The sequence below is a fragment of the Oryctolagus cuniculus genome, chromosome 15, assembly GCF_964237555.1.
Source record: "Oryctolagus cuniculus chromosome 15, mOryCun1.1, whole genome shotgun sequence".
Taxonomy (NCBI): domain Eukaryota; kingdom Metazoa; phylum Chordata; class Mammalia; order Lagomorpha; family Leporidae; genus Oryctolagus; species Oryctolagus cuniculus.
This window is the reverse complement of record NC_091446.1, coordinates 82,448,078-82,472,482: the sequence shown is the minus strand read 5'-3', so window position 1 is coordinate 82,472,482 and position 24,405 is coordinate 82,448,078. Positions and strand designations below refer to the sequence as shown.

General features: G+C 54.3%; 1 protein-coding gene across 2 annotated transcripts; it reads right to left on the bottom strand.

Annotated features, from left to right (window-relative positions):
- Positions 1-5,159: 5,159 nt before the first annotated feature.
- Positions 5,160-23,655, bottom strand: C15H10orf53 (chromosome 15 C10orf53 homolog). 2 transcript variants are annotated; one of them, XM_002718341.4, is made up of 3 exons: positions 23,492-23,650; positions 7,449-7,568; positions 5,160-6,811 (listed from the first exon to the last, which is right to left on the bottom strand). In XM_002718341.4, the coding sequence occupies exons 1-3, from the start codon at positions 23,586-23,588 to the stop codon at positions 6,747-6,749; spliced, it is 282 nt and encodes a 93-aa protein (XP_002718387.1). In that variant the 5' UTR covers positions 23,589-23,650; the 3' UTR covers positions 5,160-6,746. The 2 variants fall into 2 exon arrangements, with proteins under 2 accessions (XP_002718387.1, XP_051693497.1); XM_051837537.2 differs by having other exon boundaries at positions 6,792-6,926; positions 23,492-23,655.
- Positions 23,656-24,405: the final 750 nt, after the last annotated feature.

Genomic DNA, 24,405 nt, shown 5'->3' with positions numbered 1-24,405 from the left:
GTGAGCAGAGATAGACTTACTGACTAGAAAAACAGGACAGGTGGGGCTGACTAGTGCTGGAGTACCCGCTGGCATCTGAGGGGCACACCTGTGGCAGCCCCTTCTTAGTCAGGGTCACTGTTGCCATATACTTGTAAGCAGCAAGCAGGACGGCCAGAGGCTGCTCAGTGCAACCTTGCAACTGCAGTCCAAGAAGCAGACTTACAACTGCCGTACTTCCTCAGTTAGGGGGAGTTTTCTATGGGCCCCCCTCCCCGCCCCAAGGTGATTTGCATTTCTGCAGGGAGGGGCTGGGGAGTCCTCCTTTCCTTTATCTTGGAGTCCTGTAGGGACTGAGGTCTGCTGTGCCTGTAGGGCGGCCGACCCAGTGCTCTGTCCATGGTGGCCACTAGATGCCAAGCCAGGCTGGTCCCTGTGGGACCCTCTGGGGTTCATAGGTTTTCTTCCTATATGGGGAACAGAGGGGCTCCTTTCTCTTTGAATACTCAAGGAAATTTCCAGCATAAAGGGTGGGAATGCTGAAAAATCGGAGGCTGGAGTAGACAATGCTACAAATTATCGCCCTCCACACGCTGTCTGTCACCTGCCTCTCTGCCGATGTGCAAAATGAAAATACCCCGAGGTCACTTCCATCTCGGCAAAGAGAGGAGGTGCCTCGGCTTCCTGGGTACCAGGCTTGGGTCAGGCATGTGTTCCCCACGGGACGAGTAACCAGGGGGAAGCATCAGAGAACCCCAGGAGGTCTAACAGAGAGCATCCAAGGACGGCTTCCAGCTTCCGTGTCCATGGGGAGTCTGCTCCCCCTGCATTCTTTCCCTTTGTCCTCGGAAGAGTGCCAGGAGGGACGGACTCTCCCGCCCCCAGTTTTACAGTGACAACACGGAGACTTCCATTCCGCCTGACGTCACACCTGCTCCTGGGTGAGCACCTCCCTCCCTCGCGGGTGCACCTGACAGCGTCTTGTTCTGGGCACTTTTTTTTGGTTTTTTGCTTTTGCTGAGATCTTGCCAACCACATGATGCGAAGAACAGGCTGTCTGGGAAACAGCAGCTGTCACCATGACAAATGGAAGAACATTCTGGAACACAAGGCTCTCTTCCGAAACGCATCGCCGATGCCATCGCTTTTCTCACCGCCGCTCCTTTGCCAGGAGCCCTGGCGTGTCCCAGCACCCTCTCCCCGGCTAATGAAGCGAGTCCAGGCTCCCTCTCCCTGGTGCAGCAACGCGGGGCTGGCCAGAGCCGCTGTCCCAGCTCGGCCTGGGTCCCGCAGGCCCGGGCTTGAGCTCCGACTCTGCAGGAGTCCCCTCCCTGAACTCCCAGACGTTGATGAAGAGCCTGGGGTCCTGGCTCACAGCCCAGGACAAGGTGCTGCTCTGTGTCTGCCCACTGGGACCAGGGGATGGGGAGAAGGAGGGACGGGCTGGGCGACAGAGCAGTCTGAGGGATACTTTTTTTTTTAACCTTTTAAAAAACATTTTATTTTTGATACCTAATAACTGTATGTATTTTTAAAAGATGTATTTTACTTATTTGAAAGGCAGAGTGAGAGAGAGGGAAAGGGAGACAGAAAAAGAGATCTTGCATCCACTGGTTCATTCTACCAAATGGCCACAATGGCTAGAGCAGGGCCAGGCCTAACCCAAGAGCCAGGAGCTTCGTCTGGGTCTCCCCCATGAGTGGCAGGGGCCCAGACACTTCTGCTGCCGTCCCAGGTGCATTAGCAGGGAGCTGGGTTGGAAGTGGAGCAGCTGGGACCCAAACCAGCGCTCACCCGGGATGTGATGTCGCTAGCCAGCAGCTTAACCTGCTGTGCCACAACGCCAGCCCCTTGCACCGCTTCTTGAGGCAAATGGCTGGGGTCTTTGTGCAAACACCAAATGCTCTGGCAGGTCTGAAGAACCTCTCTGTTGTTTCTTGCCTCATGCATGTTCCATGATCTTCTGCTGTTTCCGTTCTGGGTTCTGCTTTCTCCATCAGTGTCAACCCACCTGCTCTGGTTTTTGAAACTTTGTTTTTGAATAAGCCATACAACATTTACAAACTGAAATGCAAATTTAAAATATAAGAGGGGTGTATGGTGAAAAGCTCTCCCTCTCTAGAGGTAGCTACGTCCTGTTTCTACGTGTTTTAAGCAGATTCGATGATGTGTATGTATATGTTCTCGGTTTTCATAAATTGTAACATAATAAATATATGACTTCGTGCCATGCATTTTTTAAAAAAGATTTATTTATTTATTTGAAAGGCAGAATTACAGAAAGAGATCTTTCATTTGCTGGTTCACTCCCTAATTGGGTACAGTGGCCGAGGCGGCGCTGATCCGAAGCCAGGAGACAGGATCTTCTTCCAGGTCTCCCATATATAGGTGGCAGGAGCCCAAGTCCTTGGGCCATCTGACTGCCGCCTTCCCAGGCTCATCGGCAGGGAGCTAGATCAGAAGTGGAGCTCCGAGAACTTGAATTGGCACTCATACGGGATGTCGATGTTGCAGGTGGCAGCTTAACCCGCTGTGCCCACAATGCCAGCCCCTGTGCCACGCCTTTATGACTTAAGCAATGTATCTGGAAGCTCTCTCCACAGCAGCATCCCAAAGGGCTCTCTGGTTCTTGTGACCAAACACATCAGACCCCACAGCATGCATGAGCCCGCTGTGTTTAACCATCCCCTTGTTAGCCGGTCTTCGCTGCAAAGAATCGCTCTGTGCCTGCAGGTACATGCCTGCGTCAGCGTAGCCGAGTTTCTTTAGGGCACATCTCTCAAGGGCCGTCTACTGAATCGGGGGATACCTGCTTTACGCTTTCTGACAAGTACCACCCCTTTGCTCTGCAGGGGTTTTGATCAGTTTCCACGCCTATGTCTGCGTCCCGGTGTTCTCAGCCACGTGGAACGTTAGCACTTCTTCTTAGTGTCCCAGTTTCAGTGCACACTGATCACAGTGCGAGAGGCTAAGACGGCTGCTCCTGTGTCTGTGTTTCCACTCCTGCGAGTCTTCTCTTCATTTCCTTTGCCCCCCTCCCTTCTCCCCTGTGGAGCTGTTCGTCTCTTTCCTATTGACTAGTGGCGGCTCTGTGTTGACTCAGAACCTAATCAAAAGTGCTCTCATCCACGTGTATCTCACTTTCTTCAAAAAAAAAAAAATGTTTTTCGTATTTATTTGAGAGGCAGAGTTAGAGAGAAGGAGAGGCAGAGAGAGAGGTCTTCCATCTGCTGGTTCACTCCCCAGTTGGCCACAATGGCCAGAGCTGAGCCAATCCGAAGCCAGGAGCCAGGAGCTTCTTCTAGGTCTCCCATGTGGGTGCAGGGGCCCTAGGACTTGGGCCATCCTCCACTGCTTTCCCAGGCCACATCAGAGAGCTGGATAGGAAGTGGAGGAGCCTGGACTTTAACTGGTGCCCACATGGGATGCTGGCACTCCAGGCAGTGGCTTTACCCACTACGCTACAGCGCTGGCCCCCCAAGTGGCATCTTAACAGCTGTGCAAAATTCTCACCCTGAGAACTGATTTTGTTTTTTTTTTTGTTTGTTTTTTTGTTTTTTTTTTTTTTTTTTTTTTGACAGGCAGAGTGAACAGTGAGAGAGAGAGACAGAGAGAAAGGTCTTCCTTTTGCCGTTGGTTCACCCTCCAATGGCCACCGCTGCAGCCGGCGCACCGCGCTGATCCTGGCAGGAGCCAGGAGCCAGGTGCTTTTCCTGGTCTCCCATGGGGTGCAGGGCCCAAGCACCTGGGCCATCCTCCACTGCACTCCCTGGCCATAGCAGAGAGCTGGCCTGGAAGAGGGGCAACCGGGACAGAATCCGGCGCCCCAACCGGGACTAGAACCCGGTGTGCCGGCGCCGCTGAGAACTGATTTTGAATGCAGTTCTTTTGTAACATGATCTTTTTTTTTTTTTTTTTTTGAGTCTTTTTTTTTTTGACAGGCAGAGTGGACAGTGAGAGGGAGAGAGACAGAGAGAAAGGTCTTCCTTTGCCGTTGGTTCACCCTCCAATGGCTGCCGCGGCCGGCACACCGCGCTGATCCGATGGCAGGAGCCAGGTACTTCTCCTGGTCTCCCATGGGGTTCAGGGCCAAAGCACTTGGGCCATCCTCCACTGCCTTCCTGGGCCACAGCAGAGAGCTGGCCTGGAAGAAGAGCAACCGGGACAGAATCTGGCGCCCCAACCGGGACTAGAACCCCGTGTGCCGGCGCCGCAAAGCGGAGGATTAGCCTAGTGAGCCGCAGCGCTGGCCAGTAACATGATCTTGTCCTAAAGTTCCTTTGTCAGGGGTTCTTAAGGATAAACCCACCAGGGGAACAGGTGTCACAGCCCCAGGCAGCTCCCCCTCCTCACCAAGGTCCATTCATCCCAAATCTGAAAACTACAGGAACAAAGTTGAGATCGCCAAGTTTCATTTTAAAATGGATGGAGCCACACTTCTAATTTTACTCTAAAAGACACTTTCTTTTCCAGTAGCATTGCCATTGCTTTGGGATTTATAAAACTTTCAATTAACGGGACTCAATTAGTGTTGCTTTCAGAGCACTAAGAGGCACTCAGGCCTGTGATTCTCTGCAGGGGAAACTCTGCTGCAGGAGACGGAAGACGGAGGGAGGTGGTGCCGAGGGCACTTCATCAGTGCCAGGGCGCTCGCACCCCACGGACTTCGGGTCAAGGTCTTGATTTTGTTTTTTAAAGGGTTTTATTTAAATGCATTTCCCCCCTAAGAACTATTTTTCTTTTTAATTTTATTTAAGAGACAGAGAGAGAGAGAGAGAGCGCGCGCGCCACTGATTCACTCCCCAAATAGCTGTAACAGCTGGGGCTGGACCAAGCCAAGGCCAGGAGCCTGGAACTCCTTCTGGGTCTCTCATGTGGGTGCAGGGGCCCAAGCACTTGGGCCATCTTCCACTGCCTTCCTAGGTGCATTAGCAGGGAGCTGGATTGGAAGTGGAGCAATGGGGACTCCAACCAGTGCTCTGATATGGGAGCCAGTGCCACATATGGCAGCTTCACCTGCTGCGCCACATCGCAGTCTTTTAAATGTTTATTTGAAAAACACACTCGCAGGTAAAGCCAAAATCAATCCTATGAATGAAAACATGTACAATACGGAAAAAATGATAGCCCCCCGTAGGCTCCTTCCCCTCTCCGTCCCACCCCCACCCCTCTCCCATCCTCTCACCCAGGGGTAACCCTGGTCACCTGTGCCTTTTCCCAGTAACACAGGTGCAGATATCATTCACCTCTGCATGAGACAGGAACACAGAGCCCCAGGCACAGGCATCTCCCAGGAACCCTTCTCACGCCCATCAAGCATCAGGTGCGAGGGACCGGCCCTGTGGTGTAGCAGGTAAAGCCGCCACCTGCAGTGCCGGCATCCCATATGGGCACTGGTTCGAGTCCTGGCTGCTCCACTTCTGATCCGGTTCTCTGCTGTGGCCTGGGAAAGCAGTGGAAGATAAGTGCTGGTAGCAAAACCCCTCTTTCACTATCTGGGACTGCGTCCTGTTCCTCTTACTTCTGCCCACAATTCTTTCAGGCTTTCCTCAAAACATAGCCCACTGAACTGGCAAATGCAACAGGAGGCAGACTAGCTTGCCTTACTTGTAGATGTTTATTTATTCTCACCCACTTGAAAGGCACAGTAACAAAGAGCAAGAGAGAGAGAGAGAGAAATCTTCCATTCATCAATTCATTCCCCAAATGCCCCTAACAGCCAGGGCTGGGCCAGACTGAAGCCAAGAGCCCAGAGCTCCATTCAGGTCTCCCTTATGGGTAACAGGAACCCAAGCACTGGGCCATCACCAGCTGCCTTGCAGGACGCATTAGCAGGAAGCTGGATCAGGAGCAGAGTAGCTGAGACTCCAGCGGGCACCTGATATGCAATGTGGGTGACCCCAGTGGTTTAACAACACCCGCCCCAGTCTTCTTGTTTTAAATGAGGATAAATGAAGATTCAGTTTGAGCTATTTTTTTTGTAAATTATTTATTTGAAAAGCAAAGTGACAGGGAGAGAGAGACAGAGACAGCCCATTCAGTGGTTCACACTCCCCAAATGCCTGCAGTGGCTGGAGCCGGGCCAGGCAGGAGCCAGGAGCCAGGAGCCTCCATCCAGGTCTCCCATGTGGGTGTCAGGGACTCAGTTACTGGAGCCATCACCCCGTCTCCCAGGGTGCACACAGGCAGGCAGCTGGAATCAGGATGTGAGCTGGGACTCGAGCCCAGGCACTCTGCTATGGGATGTGGGTGTCGGGCAGATCTGCTAAATGCCTGCCCCTCTGCTACCTTTCTATGAGCAACTTTAGGTTCTTATAGCACCAGGAGCAAGACACGAGTCTGCAGGAACAGCCGGATTTCCAAATACGGACGTCCACGTTCGGTTCAGACTCCAAAGGCCTCTATTCCCAGCTGCGCCCCCAACCTCTCTTTAATTTCTCCTGTTCCTAGCTCTCCGCTTACTACGGGGTAGAGTCGAAGGTGCTTCTGGCAACGATGCGTTATTAGGAAGGGATGGCGCTGTTATTAGATTGCATTTATTATTTCTTTCAGCTCATCGTGCACCTGATATCGGAGGCTCTCCCTACGGGTCGTGATTGAGAGCTGCCGCCCAGGATGCGGTTTTATTATTTTCGCAGGTCCCTCTGCAGCAGGTCAGAAACCTGATGCAGCTCGGGCCAAAGGACGGGCTGGTGTCGCTTTGTTCGGCCTGGCAGAGCCTGGTGGCCTGGCCCCACCACGCCGCCTGCAGGCGCAGCTCCAGGAGCTCAGTAGGCTTTCAGCACAGCTACCCTCGCCTCTTCGCACAGCGGGTCGAGTTTACCGTCACCTCCTGGGGAAACAGACAATGTTCTCTGGCCAGCTTCACACACAGTTGGGTGATGAATTAGCGGCTTCCATGAGGAGTGCATTTTCAGAGGCCACCGGCGTGTAAAGTGTTAATGGGTCTTTAGCGGAGTCGGGGGGGGGGGGGGGGGAGGGGGGACACAGAAAAAGCTCTTACTCCGAGCACAGCGAGCACAGCGAGGCTGCAGGGTGCCAGCCTGCCAGGCCAGAATCTCTCCAGGGTGAAACACTCCTAGAATGGAGCTGAGAATGCCACGCGCTGCGGGCATAATTGTCTTTGCAGGTGGAGACAGGATAATCAAACGGAACACAAAATAACTTTGGGAGCAGATAATTAAATCACACATTATTCAAACACTAAGCCCTTCATCCTGCTCTCCTTAAATCCCATCCTATCATTTCAAGTCCAGGGCCCCACTTCCTTCCCTTTCTGCTCGTGTTCCCGCGGGTCTGGCATTTCACCGCGTGTGGTGTAGGGGGCCCTCCTGTCTGTGCCGCTGACTGAGTATGGGGCTTTGGGTGTGCACTCAAAGTCGCGGAGGAAACCCAGTTGGAATCCAGATCCCACTCAGCCACCATTTCAGCTGGACACCGGGGGACTGGTTCCGGCGGGGCTTACTTACCAAATTCCAGGTCCTTAATGTTACAGTGGAAGACAACCTCCCCGTTCACCACCAGCTCCACCACGTCCCAGTCTTCTATCTTCTCCAGGACGACCTCATGCCCATCCTTCTTCAACACAGCTGCAAAACAGGGAGGGCGGTGGGTGGGGCGGGGTTGGGGATGGGGGAGGGCGGGCGCCGACTCCAGCTCAGCCTGATGGGTCAAGTCCGCTCCGATGTCAGCAGCTGGCTGCTCTCCAGTTGCTCAGGGCTGTAACGTAGCTGCTGTGGCTGGCCCTTCGCCCTGGATGGTCCTCGTGAGCCCTCACCTCTGCTGGACGCACAGGCGGAAGCCTGGGCAATGCAGGGGTGGCTACAGATTGGCCCCAGCCCCAGCTGATCTGTTTCACAAGGAGCTTCCTGCAGGAAAGGGTGCCCAGGGTTCCCGAGGGTTAGTCCCAGAGACGGTTCTCAGTGATGGAGGAGGCTGGCGGGGAGGGAGGGGGCTGGGCAACCTCTGACCTCACTGGTGGCAATACCCGTCCGTCGATTTTTGGCAAAGTACTTAGCCAGTGCGAACCAAAAGTCTCCAAAAATGATGCCAACCTTTGACCCAGGAGATTGCAATGCAAAGAACACTTTCTGAGGAAACAAAAAAAATCAAATCTGCTGGTTTTTGTGACAATATATCCTTTTTGTATTATTATAATAGCAAAATACTGTGACTGATTTACACGTCCAATAATAAAAGGATGGCCAAGTTCGTAAAATTTTATTCAGAAACTTTTAATTTTCTTTTTTTTTTTTTTTTTTTTTTGACAGGCAGAGTGGACAGTGAGAGAGAGAGACAGAGAGAGAAAGGTCTTCCTTTGCCGCTGGTTCACCCTCCAATGGCCGCCGCTGCAGCCGGCGCACCGCGCTGATCCTGGCAGGAGCCAGGAGCCAGGTGCTTTTCCTGGTCTCCCATGGGGTGCAGGGCCCAAGCACCTGGGCCATCCTCCACTGCACTCCCTGGCCACAGCAGAGGGCTGGCCTGGAAGAGGGGCAACCGGGACAGAATCCGGCGCCCCAACCGGGACTAGAACCCGGTGTGCCGGCGCCGCAAGGTGGGGGATTAGCCTATTGAGCCACGGCGCCGGCTAGAAACTTTTAAAAAGAGTATGAATCTTTATTTTATTCATTTTCGTTTTATGTGGAAGGCAGAGAGACAGAGAAAGACCTTCCATCTAACTGGTTCAGTTCCCAAACGCTTGCAACAGTCAGGGCCGGGCCAGACCAGTCAGGAGTCTGGAACTCAGTCTGGGTTTCCCCCGCAGCTGGCAGGACCCAAGCGCCTGAGCGGGCATCCGCCGCCTCCCAGAATGCGCAGTAGCAGAAAGCTGCGGACCCGAAGTGGAGTAGCTGGGACTTGAACCAGGCACTCTGCTGTGGGCTGTGGATACCCCACAGGAGTGTCTTAAGCATTGTGCCAAATACTGGCTTCTTTGAACTTTATTTATTTGTTATTATTTAAAATATTTATTTGTTGGAAAGTCAAGAGTTACAGAAAGAGGGAGAGAGAGAGAAAGAGAGAGAGAGAGAAACTTCCGTCCTCTGGTTTGCTCTCCAGATGGCTGCAATGGCCAGGGCTGGGCCAGGCCAAAGCCAGGAGCTTCTTCCAGATCTACAACATGGATACATGGGTCTAAGCACTTGGGCCATCTTCCACTGCTTTCCTAGGCCATAGCAAAGCTGGATCAGAAGAGGAGCAGCCAGGACTCGAACCGGTATCCATATGGGATGGCGGTGCCGCAGGCAGAGGCTTAGCCCACTGCCACAGCGCCGGACCCAGCAGCCATTTTTTCAGCATACTCTGTCTCTGAAGATGTTGGTAAGCAATCATGCTCTAAAAGCAGTCATCGGGGCTGGCGTCGGAGCCATCTGTGATGTTGGTATCCCATACCAGAGTGCTAGTTTGAGTCCCACCACTCCACTTCGGATCCCGCTCCCTGCTAATATGCCTGGGAGAGCAGCAGAAGATGGCCCAAGTGCTTGGAACCTGGATGGAGTTCCTGGCTCCCGAGTGTGGCCTGGCGCAGTCCCGGCTGTTGTGGCTATTTGGGGAGTGAACCAGAGGATGGAAAATCTCTCTCTCTGTGTCACTCTCTCTGTCACTCCGCCTTTCAAAGAAATAAAGTAAAACATAGAAGCAGTCACCTCTAACCTGTGAGAACTCTGGCAGCCTTTTGGGGCCATACCAGTGTCTGCTCACTAAGCAATGATGAAGGAAAATCACTGCTCTGGGATACACACGTTCTGCTTCGGAACGCTTCTCACAACTCCTTACAAGTGGCCGGGCACGTCTACGGCCATACCACCCTGAACGCGCCCGATCTCCTCTGATCTTGGAAGCTAAGCAGGGTCGGGCCTGGTTAGTAACTGGATGGGAGACAAGTGGCCGGGCGCGTGTCCCCAGCCTCAGGTGGCTTGCACGTGCCCTGATTAAACCCCAGAGGCACCTTTTTACAGAGCCCGAGAGTTTCCATCAACAGCCAGAACTGGGAAAAATAAGTCAGAAGGGGGGGGGCATGCTTTTTTTTTTTTTAAATGAGCATTTCAATCAGTCTTCCGTGGAGAAAGGCAGACAAGTGATGTCAGCTAATTGCACCTAATTACAGAGACAATCGCTGCTGCAAGGCGCTGGCGTGTCCACTTCTTCATTCTTCAGTCGGATCGGGCGCATCAGCCCCAACTGAGAGCATTTTAATGGTGTGATTCTCATTTCACTTCTGGAAGGAAGCTTCAGAGAGACCCCATCAGGCGGACAGCGGTGTGCGGGCCCCCGGGGAGGGCCTCGCAGCCCATGCCTCCCTCTGCACTCTAGAGAACGCCTTCAGCTTTTTCGGTGGTTATTTATGCTATTGAATTAAGTGTCTTGAATGTCTCTGGGGAAGGCAGTCCTCTGGGACAATGGCTTGATCCACTCTAAGGAGGCAGAAGGCGCTCTATCACAGAGGTGTGGGGGCTCACGCGCTCCCCGCCCGCCCCCAGCAACGCTCTCTCAGGGTGCAGGGCAGTAGCTAGTGCGGGGAGGTACACCCTGGCCCCAGGGCTGTGGTCTTTAAGATATTCCTGGTGATGGACTTCAATCTGATAGCATGAAAGCAGGAACAAAGCAGCTTCTCCATGCCTATCGCACACTCCCGCCTTGGGGGGCCAGGCGCCACCGCCACTCCCCTGGGGACACCCAGTGCCAACTCTTGAAGGTCCCAGGGGAACGTTCTGGAGGGAATGAGGGCATAGGGACTTCCCCTGGTGGTGAGCAAGGCCCTGCAGAACCCCGGGAGGCAAGCGCGTGCAGCCTGCCTGTCTGACCAAGCCACGCGTGGAATCTAGGCTTGGAGTGGGTTTTATGAGGACACTGTCACTCCTGAAAAAATTTTGTTTTAATTTATTGGAGAGGTAGGCACAGAAAGTGAGACACACACACACACACACAGAGAGAGAGAGAGAGAGCGTGCATCTGCTAGCTCATTCCCCAAATGCCTGCCAATGGGCTGAAGCTTGAAGCCAAGGATGCCACGCAGGTTTCCCACATGGGTGGCAGGGACCCAACCGCTCTGAGCCACTGCCTGCCGTCTCCCAGGGTGCATGTGAGCAGGAAGCTGGAATCAGGACCTGCACTCAGGGACCCAACCCAGGCACCATGACGTGGGACGCGGGCATCTTCACCACCTGCCCCGGGACAGCGTTAAAGGACACAGATTTGACGGCTGGTGTTTGTGGTGCAGAGGGGGTAAGCTGCCGTTTCGTTGCCGGCACCCCATATCAGAACCCTGATTCGAGGCCTGGCTGCTCCACTTCCCATCCAGCTTCCAGATAATGAGCCTGGGAAAGCAGCAGAAGATGGCCAAAGTGCTTAGACCCCTGCCTACATGGGAGACCCGGATGGAGTTCCAGGCTCCTGGCTTTGGTTTGACCCAGCTCCGTCTATTGCGGCCATTTGGAGAATTGAACCAGCAGATAGAAGATCTCCTTCTGTCTCTCCGTCTCTCTCTCCATCTCCCTGCCACTCTGCCTTTCAAATAAATACATCTTTAAAACTAAATTCAAAAAATATAACCAGGATTTGACCCACCAATCCTATGGTGTTGGGGTGCTCCAGTTTGCATGCAAGCAAGTGCAGCCCAATGGGGGAATTCTGTTACAAGGCCACCCTTCCCCACTCTGCCTTCTAGAGGGTCACTAGGCATGTGGTCCTCACTGCCACCAATCCCACCAGGTCCCTGGTGCTTACGCGGGCTCACTGACCAAACAAACTCAGAATGTGCTGGGCGCCGCCGTGCACACTGCCGGGCCTCGGGTCTGACGTTTATTAAAGGAGAAAACCAACTCCAAAGCCTGCAAGGATCCTCAGCCTCCGGACATCCAGGCCCTGCCCTTCCGTGGCCGCTGCTAGCTCCAGGGAGCGGACCCTGGGAGGTCCCGGAACTCCTGCCGCTCCTCCAAATGCCACCCCTCTCCGTGGAGGGCCCATTTGTCCCTGGGAGCTGCTGCGGCGTTGTCTAGTCAAAGAAAGGTCAGGCAGATCTCCTTCCTGAGACAGAGTCTGTGCAAAGGCAGGGTTGGGCTCCAGCATCAGTCAGCCAGGAGCTGGAAGGCCACCCGCGGAACGCCTGCCTCTTTGAAGCGGCACCTCATTCTTCAAGGGGGATCTGGCTAAACCAAGGACACAGGGAATGCCCCTGCCTGTCGGTGTGGGCCGAGCCGCGGGCCGTCTGCGAGTGACTGAAGTGCTGCGGGGTGGACGGCCAGACCCCCGTCCCTCGTCCACCCAGCACGGACTGTTACCAAGTACAACTTGCATGGCCTGGGGTGGAGGGTGGTGCACTGGGTGGATTCTGCATTTTCTTTTTTTTTTTTTCTTTCTTTTTTTTTCTTTTTCTTTTTTTTCTTTTTTTTTTTGACAGGCAGAGTGGACAGTGAGAGAGAGAGACAGAGAGAAAGGTCTTCCTTTTGCCGTTGGTTCACCCTCCAATGGCCGCCTTGGCCGGCGCGCTGTGGCCAGCGCACTGCGCTGATCCGTTGGCAGGAGCCAGGTACTTACCGGGTTCTAGTCCCGGTTGGGGCGCCGGATTCTGTCCCGGTTGCCCCTCTTCCAGGCCAGCTCTCTGCTGTGGCCAGGGAGTGCAGTGGAGGATTCTGCATTTTCAGGGTCTCCTTCGATCCCTTCCAATCCCTTTGACTGCGTCATTGGCAGACCTAAGAATACAGCAGGTGAGGAGCAGCTGCCAGGAATGATGGCCAGGAAAATTACCTGGAGGTTTTTTTTTTTTTTTTTTTTTTTTTGCTGAGCCTTAGTTTCATGCCATCACCGCTGAGGGGTGTGTGTGTGTGTGTGTGTGTGTGTGTGTATTTTACTAAGCTATTGTAATTCATGGGTAATAAAGAAAGAGCGAGGATTTTCAGGTTGCTTAAGGCAAGTTCAGAAAAGATCAGGTGCATTTCCAAAGCCAGCAGTGCCCTGGAAAATGATCAGTGTGCCATGATTTTTCCAGAAATACACCGGATGCACATGGGTATAGAGAACAGCCTGTCAGCACACCACTCTCTGCTTACACTGAGGCTGGTTCAGGGTCTTTTTTTAGGATTTATTTGTATGTATTTGAAAGACGCCATGACAGAGACAGGGAATGAAAGACAGAGAGAAAGAGACATCTTCTGTCTGCTGGTTCATTCCCCTAAATGGCTGCAATGGCCAGGACTGGGCCAGGCTAGAGCCGGGAGCCTGGAACTCCATCCAGGTCTCCCGTGTAGGTGCAGGGGCCCACGCACTTGGGCCATCTTCTGCTGCCCTCCCAGGTGCATTAGCAGGGAGCTGGATTGGAAGCGGAGCGGCCTGGACATGAACCTGTGCTCAGGTATGGGGTGCTGGCATTGCAGGAGCCGCTTAGCTCTCTTGCACCACAACCCTGACCTCCTAGTGTTGGGACTTCCGGGGGTGGGGGAGAGGACGAGACAGGGGCTGGGGAGCAAAAGCTGCCGGCTTTGCTGCTGGGGACGCCCTGGCCCTCGCACGGCCCTCAGTAAATGCTGGCTGCCAGTATTAGATGGATGCTTGCTCGTGGATACACAGAGCTCATGGTACAAATCAACCGCCTGCTGACATCTTCAATCCTCAAGTCTCCTTCAACCATAAAAAACACTCCCCTGGGGCTGTTCAAAACACTCCTTCCTCCTCCCCACTGTGGGCAGAGCAGCCCGCGCCTGCGGCCCTCCCTCTTTGCCTCCCAGACCCACCACTCCTTTTTATTTATTTTTTAATTTTTTTGACAGGCAGAGTGGACAGTGAGAGAGACAGAGAGAAAAGTCTTCCTTTGCCGTTGGTTCACCCTCCAATGGCCGCCGCGGCCGGCGCACCGTGCTGATCCGAAGCCAGGAGCCAGGTGCTTCTCCTGGTCTCCCATGGGGTGCAGGGCCCAAGCACTTGGGCATCCTCCACTGAGCTCCCTGGCCACAGCAGAGAGCTGGCCTGGAAGAGGAGCAACCGGGACAGAATCCGGCGCCCCGACCAGGACTAGAACCTGGTGTGCCAGCGCCGCAAGACGGAGGATTAGCCTAGTGAGCCGCGGCGCCGGCTCACCACTCCTTTTTAAAAGTTGACTCAGGGGCTGGCCTTGTGGCACAGGCAATGAAGCTGTCACTTCCAGTGCAGGCATCCCACACGGCAACACTTCCAGTTTAGCTCCCTGCTAATGTGTCTGAGAAGGCAGCTGAAGATGGCCCAAGTCCAGGGGCCCCTGCTCCCCACATGGGAGACCTGGATGGAGCTCCTGGCTCCTGGCATGGCCTGGCCCAGACCATCTGGGGAGTGAACCAATGGATGGAGGATACCTCTCTCTTTCTCTCTGTCTCTCCTTCTCCCTCCCTCCCTCTCTCTCCCTCTCCCTACCTCCCTCTCTCTCCCTCTCCCTCCCTCTCCCTCCCTCTCCCTCCCCCTCTCTCTCTGTTACTCTGCCTTTCAAATAGGTAAATAAAACTTTCAAAAATTATTGAAGAAGAAGGAAGGGAGAAAGAGAGAGCAAGAGTTAGAGAGAGAGAGAGAGAGAGAGAGAGAGAGAGAGAGCCTATCCACTGGTTCACTCCCCAAATACCTGCAGTGGCCGGAGCTGGGCCAGGAACACAGAACTCAATCCAAGTGAGTAGGAAGAATCCACCAGCGCCATCGCTGCTGGACCGAAGCCAGGAGCCAGGTGCTTCTCCTGGTCTCCCATGGGGTGCAGGGCCCAAGCACTTGGGCCATCCTCCACTGCCTTCCCGGGCCACAGCAGAGAGCTGGCCTGGAAGAGGGGCAACCGGGACAGAATCCGGCGCCCTGACCGGGACTAGAACCCGGTGTGCCAGCGCCGCTAGGCGGAGGATTAGCCTAGTGAGCCGCGGCGCCGGCCCACAGCAAAGCCTTTTAAACCCTAAAATGTTATTGTTACAAATGTAATGCAGGCTCATTAAAAAAAAAAAAAACTTAAAAATTATAGGAAAGATCATCATTGCCTTCAACCCCTGTATCTCTCACCTCCCTCTCTCATTTTGTCTTTTGCAGTGGAAGTGGGATCCCAGCCTGCAGGGGGTTCAAGGCCACATTCCAGCCCCTCCACGCTGGGTCAGGGTGGCTCAGCCCCATCAAGGGACATAGAGCTGCTGTGTGATTTTTCACTGCTGTATTGTATTTCATGTCCCAGGTGTGCTGTGGTTTGTCTAGCCCTCCCTTGGTCTGGTCGTTTTCAATTGTTCACTCTCACCAAGAATGCTGCAGGAAACCTCTTGGCATTCTTTTTTGGAACAGCTAGATCCGAGAAGTCTGTGGAAGAACGGGGACCCTGATGGCTAAGAAGCTGAGTAAGACAGCCACGTCCCACACGGGCGTTCAACGTCCAGCTCTCGCTCCTGACTCCGGCTTCCTACAAACTCACGTCCTGGCACAGGGCAGCAGTGACGGCTCCATGGCTGTGTCCCTGCCACCCGTGGGAAACCTGGATTGAGTTTCCGGCTCCCAGCTTCAGTCCCAGCTGTAGTCCGTTGCGGGGATTTGGGGGGCGTGAACTAGCTGGCAGATGGGAGCTCTCTTTCTCTTTCTGCCTCTGAAATAAATTTTTTAAAAAATCCAGGTAAGTTGATTTTGCTGAAAAAGTTGTGAAACTCAGGCATACCAGGAGTCTTTAAATTCATGGAAGATGCATATTAAAAAAAAACTATTCATGGATTTCAGGTTTTTTATTCACTGAAATGAACTCTGTATCTTTTAATTCAGTTCTTTCCACGAACTCTCTGAAGTAAGGGTGCCTTCCGGTTGCCCTCCAAGGTTACCGTCCAGCTCACCCTCCTACGGCGCATGCGTGAGAAACCCTCCCTCCTCTGTCTCCCAGGAATTCTCTCTCTGGAGGAAACTCCTCCCCAACACCCGAGCGCCTGCTGCCCGCTCTGCCCTGACATCCCCGTCTCCCTTGCCTTCTGCAGCCTCTGGGTGCTCTCTGATCTCTGTGCCCACTCCTTAATGGGCAGCTTTTCTTTCCTTTTATAGATTTACATATTTGAAAGGCAGAGTTACAGAGAGAGAAGAAAGAGAGAGAGAGCTCGATCTTCCATCCACTGGTTCACTCCCCAATGAGTGGGCCAGTCTGAAGCCAGGAGACAGGAGCTTCTTCTGGGTCTCCCATGCAGATGCAGGAGTCCAAGTAGGGCCATCTTCCACTGCTTTCCCAGGCCATAGCAGGATGTGGATCAGAAGTGTAGCAGCCGGGGGAAGAAACAGCAGCGGGGCAGGGAGACCTGGAAGAAGGAAGTGAGATGTGGGGGCCGGCGCCGTGGCTCACATGGCTAATCTTCCGCCTGTGGTGCCAGCATCCCATATGGGCACCAGGTTCTAGTCCCGGTTGCTCCTCTTCCAGGCCAGCTCTCTGCTGTGGCCCGGGAGGGCAGTGGAGGATGGCCCAAGTGCTTGGGTTGCTGCACCCACATGGGAGACCAGGAAGAAGCACCTGGCTCCTGGCTTCGGATCGGTGCAGTGCCGCCCTAGCGGCCATTTGGGGAGTGAACCAATGGAAGGAAGACCTTTCTCTCTGTCTCTCTCTCTCACTGTCTGTAACTCTACCTGTCTAATAAATAAATTAAAAAAAAAAAAAAGGAAGTGAGATGTGGGCGCTGAGGGGACACTGCAGCAAAAGTGACCCTTGATGGAGACACAAAGGCTGAGGCAGGGAAGAGTGGAGGCCCCGGGGATGGTGCAGTCAGCCAGCGCCACCGCCAGGCCCCTGGGGCGGGGAGTGGCCACAGGTCAGCGAGGCGGCAGTGGCGCTGGGGCAGAGTGGAGAAGAGGCGGTGGAGTAGCCATTGTGAGCCTTTGGCTCCACCCGCGGCGAGCTGGGAGCCGCCAGGATGTTCTTGGAGGTAAAGGCCCTGCTGTGATTCAGATTGAGCGGGGTCACCGGGCTTTGAGGCCGAGAGCAGATCACAAGGGGATGAGGGCAACCGCAGCAGCGGAGCCCGCGGGAGGTGGTGGCAGTGGGTGGGACAGACACATGGCCCGCAGTTGTAAGAAGCGGGGAGGGGGGGCTGAAGGTTGGAGGCACTCTGAGGACAGAGCAGCCGGGATGTGGACAGCACAAGTGAGGAGGGTGAGGGAAAGAGAGGAGTGCAGGGATTTTGGCCCGAGGAGGCCAGAGCTGCTGCGAACTGGGGCAGCAGGTGCACAGTGTCTGGTTGGGGGATGTGGGGCTCACCAAGTCTGAGCCGCCTACTCAGCACCCTAGCGACAGTGCACGGTCCGACCGGACAGACGAACTTGGAAGTCCTCGGCATGGAGTTCTCACTTCCCTGACCCCTGTCGCCCACCCTCATCTTCCTCCCAAACTCCAGGGAGCCATTTCTCACCACTGGCTTCATGCTTCTCAGGAATTCATTTCTCCTTACTCCTCTTCCCCAACTCTCTTCCTTCAGAAGTGGTCTCTTCAAGGACAGCTCTGATCTCATCATTCTTTAGCTCAAGAGCCTTTGCTGGGGGCCGGCGCTGTGCGCATAGTGGGTGAAGCCTCCACCTGCAGTGCCGGCATCCCATATGGGCGCCGGTTCGAGTCCCGGCTGCTCCACTTCCCATCCAGCTCTCTGCTATGGTCTAGGAAAGCAGTGAAAGATGGCCCAAGTGCTTGGGCCCCTGCACCCGCGTGGGAGACCTGGAAGAAGCTCCTGGCTCCTGGCTTCACCTCAGCCCAGCTCCCACCGTTGTGGCCAATTGATGAGTGAACCAGCGGATGGAAGACCTCTCTCTCTATCTCTGCCTCTCTCTGTCTATAACTCTGCCTCTCAAATAAATAAAATCTTAAAAAAAAAAAAAAGAGCTTTGCTGGCTCCCTGTTTTCAAGGGCAACACAGACCCGACTCTCTGAGCGCACGCACCCCCAACCAGACCCACACATGCTGCAAGCTGCCCCCCACAACAGCCCCCTCAGGAGTGAGAAGGACGAGCGCTGGAGCCCTCACTATGTGCAGGCATGATGAGTGTCTCTCACCTGCACTTTCCCATTAGAATCTCACATCAGCAAAGATTCCCCTTTACCAACAGGCAAACCAAAGCTCATAGGGGTAAAACAACTTGGTTCTGACCTTGGCCACAAAGCCCATAAATGAGACCAATTCAAACCCGGACTGGTTGCACCTCCAAGCCGCCCCTCTCCCCCCACGCCTCACCTCTGCTCCCGTCATCTCCCTGCCGACAGAGCTGGGCTGTAATCGGGGACGCGTGGCCGTGGACATGTGGCAGCTGAAGCTGGCAGGATTTGTGGGCAGCCGAGCTGGGGAGTCTCCTCCCCCAGTACTTGCAGGTTGTGTAGCAAATGCTTACGTACGTATGCTGCTTTGCAACCGTTTCTGGTGTGTCACTGATCAGACTGAACTCACCCTATCATGCCACTTGGAGCAGCAGAAAGGAATACAACGAAAGTGTCAGCAGATGGCACAGGGGACTCCCATCCCTCCACGGAAACACAGAAAAAAAAAAAAAAGAACCGGAAACTCTCAGAACGAACCCTGTCCAAACTCTAGAAAACAGTCAAAGGCCTATGGCAACCAAATGAACAGGAATCGAGAGCAAGCAGGCAAGCGTGGTGGCATTGGGGCTTGCCCTCACCGCGCCTCCTGCCCGGCGTGACGGTGAAGACAGCGCCCCGTGTTCCCCGTACGGGGTCCTGGTCCTGGGTTCCAGAGGGGGCAGGGCAGACCTTGTTTGCAAGTTCCTGGGTTTCTCTGTTCTCTCTTGGCTGTTGCAGCTTCACCAAGGACAGACACAAGACGCCTGTCTTTGTTTGCCTAGCTTGGCACTGACCCGGGGGAAAAGCTGTGGGCATGCTCAGAAACATCAAAAGGCAAATGAAAATCCCACAGCTGCCTGGGCAAAAGATTACAATTAAGGAGCCGGCACTGTAGCAGGTAAAGCCATCGCCTGCATTGCCAGCATCCTATACGGGCACTGGTTTGAGACCTGGCCGCTCTACTTTCTTTTTTCTCTCTTTAATTTAATTTAATTTTATATTATTTTATTTGACAGAGTTAGACAGTGAGAGAGAGAGAAAGAGACAGAGAGAAAGGTCTTCCTTCCATTGGTTCACCCCCCACATGGACGCCATGGCTGGCGCTGCGCCAAACTGAAGCCAGAAGCCAAGTGCTTCTTCCTGGTCTCCATGCAGGTGCAGGGCCCAAGCACTTGGGCCATCCTCCACTGCCCTCCCAGGCCACAGCAGAGAGCTGGACTGGAAGAGGAGCAACCGGGACTAGAACCTGGCACCCATATGGCCTAACCTACTATGCCATAATACCAGCCCCACAAATCAACTGTATTAAACCATAGATAAAAAACTAAAAGATGAAGAGAATGATGTATGAGCAAAATGGGAGCACCAATAAAAAGACAGAAAATCTAAAAAGGAACCAAAGAAAAGTTATGAAGTGGAAAAGTACAATAATTGAAATGAGAAGTTCACTAGAGAGGTCACACAGCAGCTTCGAGTAAGCATAAGAAAGAACCAGTAAACTTGGAGGTGTCTAGGAGCACAATGTTTGTAAGCTGGTGAAAACTGAGTTGGTATTGTTTAGATCGAGTTGTCACAAGTTTAGGATGCGAATGCCCTAGTTCACCACTAAGAAAATAACTAGGGACAGGCACCAGCTGGCAGCTGGCTGAGACTCCCATGTGCACCAGAGTGCCTGAGGTCAACGCTCAGCTCCGGCTCCTGGCTCCAGCTTCCCGCTGACGGACATCTAAGGAAGCGGTGGTCGGGCTCCCGCCACCCACCAGGGAGAAGTGGACTGGGTTCCTGGCTTCTGGCTTCAGCATGGTCCAGCCCTAGCCATTGGCGGCATTTGGGGAATAAACCAGCAGATGGGACCGAGCTCCCTGTGTCAATAAAAATAGCTAAAAGCACACAGAGAAAAGGGAAAGCACACACAAAAATCTAGCAGGGGGCCCTAGCTCTCTTCAACTCTGAAGGCTGGGAGAGGTAAGGGAGCTACAGAGGTGGATATCAGCAGAGTTTGTCTCATGAGGCTTAAGGAAGGACATCACCTCCACAACATACAAGTACAAGGCAGAACCGCAGGTGTGGCAAGTCAGCCGGAAGTCAGCTAAAGTCACAGACGCAGACAGCTAGGCTTACAGCAGATTTCCAGTGTAGACAAAGCAGCTTGTATTTTGGGAAGATGCCGTCCAGGTCTTTCACAGGCAGCGAGGAGAAATTGGAGCCAGGCTGCAGGCTGCGAAGGCCAGGCCAGGAGTCTTGTCAGGGAGGGGCTTACGTTGAAGCCAATGCGCCTTTGCCAGCCTAAGTCCTAGCTAGGCTCCTCAAGGATTACACAAAATCTACCCTGCTTGTGCTCCACAGATGGGACAACAAAGCCTGCGTGACAGCGCATCCATTTACAACATGGCTCACTGAGCATGGTAAGCCATGGTTGAGACCTGTGGCTCAGACCCTTTCAAAATATTACTTCTTCTCATCGTCGACGCCATCCGGAGTCTGTCGGAGAGGCACATGGAGATTGATGTTTTCGTGTCTTCCAACACAAGTCTTATTGTTCAAGAAGCAGATTGCAGAGGGCTGCACAGCCCCAAGGAGCGACTGCTCTGACGGAGCTGAGCAAAGTTCCCTGAGAACATTCTGGAAAGGAGTCGCCATTCTGGGTAACATTACATATTTTGTGGTCCAGAGGGGAGTGATGAGGACAGCAACAGTAGCAGGAGATTGAGAGAAGCTGAACCCAATCCTCACGGATGACTTGGAGAGGCTCAAGACTTCCCTGGAGGAAGTGACAGCAGACCTGGGGCAAACAGGATGAGAACTAGAACCAGAGGGGAGCCTGCGGTGGGACTGAATGGCGCCCTCTAAGGATAAAACCTGAATGGACGAGGGTTGCTTCTCAGGGATGATGTTTATTTTGAGCGTGATTTGGCTCCTGAACTCATGTAGGACTTTAAGCCCCAAGGTCATGAGTTGGTGGTGCTGGGAGCATGGTGACTTGGTGCAATGATGGTGTTTAGGAGGCAAGTCCAGGGAGGTGTCCTTGGGCCCTTGAGGGCGTGCCACTGGAATTTAGTTCTCTGGACAGTGTTGGTTATATAAGCCTGAGTTGGGTCTAGCCACCCGCCTCTCTGCTCCCTGCCAGCCATGTGATCAGCCCCTGCCCTCGCTCCACCATGGTCATCCTCTGCTCTCCACCAGATGGCCAGAACCATGGGGCCAGCCAAATCTTTGGCTGCGAACTTCCAAAACCGTGAGCCCCAGGAGTCTCCTTAGTTTTGGGTCTTCGTTGTAGCGATGAAGAGCTGACGAGTACAGATGAGAAAAGAAAGTGTGTTTCTTGAGATGGACTCTACTGCTAGGGAGGAGGCTGGACCATGGTTGACATGGCAACCAAGTACTCAGAATGTTACATACACGGAGTAGACCAAGCAGCGAAACGGACTCCAGTTCTAAAGGAACCGTGGGCAAAATGATTGTACACAGTTTCTCTGCTGCAGAGAAATCTTTCACTCAAGGAAGAGTCGGTTGATGCGGCCAAGTTCATTACTGTCTTCCGGTAAGCAATTCCCACAACCGCCCCACCCAGCAGCAGAATCCACACTCTCAAACGCACACGGAACCTTCTCCAGGACAGATCATAGGTTAGGCCACAAAACAAATCTTAATACATTTGAGAAGAATGAAATTTTACAAAGTATCACTCCCAACCACAATCAGAAATCAATAAAGAAGGAAAACCAGAAAACCCACAAGTACTTGTGTATGTAAATAAGACAACACACTCTTAAACCAAGGAATCAAAGGAGAAATCACAAAGAATATTAGGAAATAGCCTGAGATGAATGACCAAAAAACCACAACATACACAAACTTTGCGATGTACTGAAGGCAGTGCCCAGTGAGAAACCAGCCAACGTAACTGTCTACCCAAAGTAGTAGAATAAACGAAAGAAAGTTCTATTGGATTACGACTTTGGGGGATAAAGTCTTTTTTTTTTTTTTTTTTTTTTTTTGACAGGCAGAGTGGACAGTGAGAGAGAGAGACAGACAGAGCGAAAGGTCTTCCTTTTCCATTGGTTCACCCCCCAGTGGCCACTGCAGCCGGCGCACTGCACTGATCCGAAGGCAGGAGCCAGGTGCTTCTCCTGGTCTCCCATGCGGGTGCAGGGCCCAAGTACTTGGGCCATCCTCCACTGCACTCCCGGGTTACAGCAGAGAGCTGGACTGGAAGAGGAGCAACCGGGACAGAATCCGGTGCCCCAACCAGGACTAGAACCCGGTGTGCCAGCACCGCAGGTGGAGGATTAGCCTATTGAGCCACGGCGCCGGCCAGGAGGCGGATAAAGTCTTACCTGAGTTCAGGAGCCAAATCACCTTCAGACCATAGCACTCTACCCTCAGCCCCATGAAACTCCCGTCATCCTCACAAACACCACCACATCACTCCATCCCCATCGATCCGAAGTCTTTTAAGTCATCCCAACGTCATCCCCAAGTCCCAAGTCTCATCTGAGAATTCGAACAGACTCCTTTAACCGTGAGCCTGCTGAAATCCGGAGTTACTTCAATGCATTCCGATACATGGGCGAGACAGGCATGGGGCGCACATGTCCGTCCCGAAAAGGGGGAGACCGGGAACTAGAAAGGAGAAGTGAGACCAAAGCTCCATGTCCAGCATCCTGGGCACACCGTGGTGAAGGACTTGGGCAGCCCACCCCCACCCCACCCCCCAGAGCTCCGCTGGTCACAGCCCGCGCTACAGTTCCCACAGGCTGGAGTCCCTGCAGCTCCTAAGCACTGCCCAGCTGCCGACTCCGCGGCGACCCTGACCCCACATGCCGGTTGTCCCTGCCCGCCTAAGCCTCGGCTGCGGCGCCCTCCGTCCATGTGCGGCTGCTCCCTAAGGCTGCCCACAGGTGCCTGCGGGTTTTCTGGGTGGCCATGCGACACACACGGTTGGTCATTCAGCCTTCCTGCAGCCTCTACATAGCACACACACCCCCACACCCCACCCGCACCCCCGGTCCCGCAACTTCTCTGTGTTGTCACTCCAAGACAGCCTCACGGGCTGAATGCAGGCCTTGGGGGGGGGGGAGTGGTGGGAAATCTGAGAGGCTCACAGGTGAGCTTGTGGAAGGCACCCAGGGGTTTGTTGCATAAGTGACCCAGGGACAGAAGCTCAGCGCGGCCATTGCCCAGCCATTTGACTTGTGAGGTTGAGTATTCGTGATGCTCAGTTTCCCAATTGCTAAAGCCGGGTGCTGGGACTCTGTTTAATTCGCGGACACCAGGCCAGCGCCCAGGGGCCCCACCATTCCAGTGTGTTCTCACTCTTAGCCGAAACCAAGCCCCGGAAGCCTGAAGATGCGAAGTCGCCCGGGCAGACCAGAGTCCGGGGAGACCCGCTGGGTCGTGGGCGGCCGCTCGGGGCTGGGGAAGGAAGAGGGGGCTGGGCAGTGGGCATGGCCGGCGCGGACGCTCGGAGGCTGGGCGCCCGGGGCCCGCGCAGCGGGGACCCACCTTGCAAGCCCTCCAGGCGGAAGGTGCGGTGCTCCACGGCCAGGCCCACCGCGCTGTAGGGCCCATAGCGTATGGTGACCACCGCTTTCTTGGGCATTGCCCGCGCGCCGCCGCCGCCGCCGGGGCTACGGAGCAACACACGCCGCTGCTAGGCAACCGTGCTTCTGTGCGGCGGCGGGGTGGGCGTGACCTGGAGGAGGCGGGACTGGGCGGGGCCGGGGCGGGGCCGGGGCGGGGCCTGGACACCTGCAGAGCTGCTCGGAGCCCCACCCCGGGCTGCAGCCGGCCTAGGAGGCCTGAGGCAGCGGGAATTCTTCCCAGCCCACCCGGAGAGTCCAGTGTGCATCTTTAAGTGCGCGGGGTGGCTGATACTGCTGACGTTTCTGATTCCTGATATCTCGGCCCTCCCTTTGAACTGCGCGTGTTTTGATTCTCCCACGGATACAGCCTGCTGCACTGCGGCACTCGTGTCCTCCGTGAGAATGAACTTCCACGTAACCGGTGAGGATGAACGCAGGGTTTTGGCACTTCCCCCCAGCACATTGTCTCCCATGGTGAACAGCTGACCGCCGCGCTGGGGAGAACGCAGGGCTGTACGCCCTGTCTGGGGAGAAGGTGTTGCCTCATTCTCCCTAACTTTTCGTAAAAAGTAGAATCCTGGAGCCCGCGCTGTGGCCTAGAAGGTGAAGCCACCACCTGCAGTGCCGGCATCCCATGTGGGCGCCGGTTCGAGTCCTAGCTGCTCCACTTCCCATCCAGCTCTCTGCTATGGCTTGAGAAAGCAGAAGATGGCCCAAGTGCTTGGGCCCCTGCACCCGCGTGGGAGACCCAGAAGAAGCTCCTGGCTCCTGGCTTCAGATCAGCCCAGCTCCAGCCATTGCGGCCGTTTGGGGGGTGAACCAGGGAATGGAAGA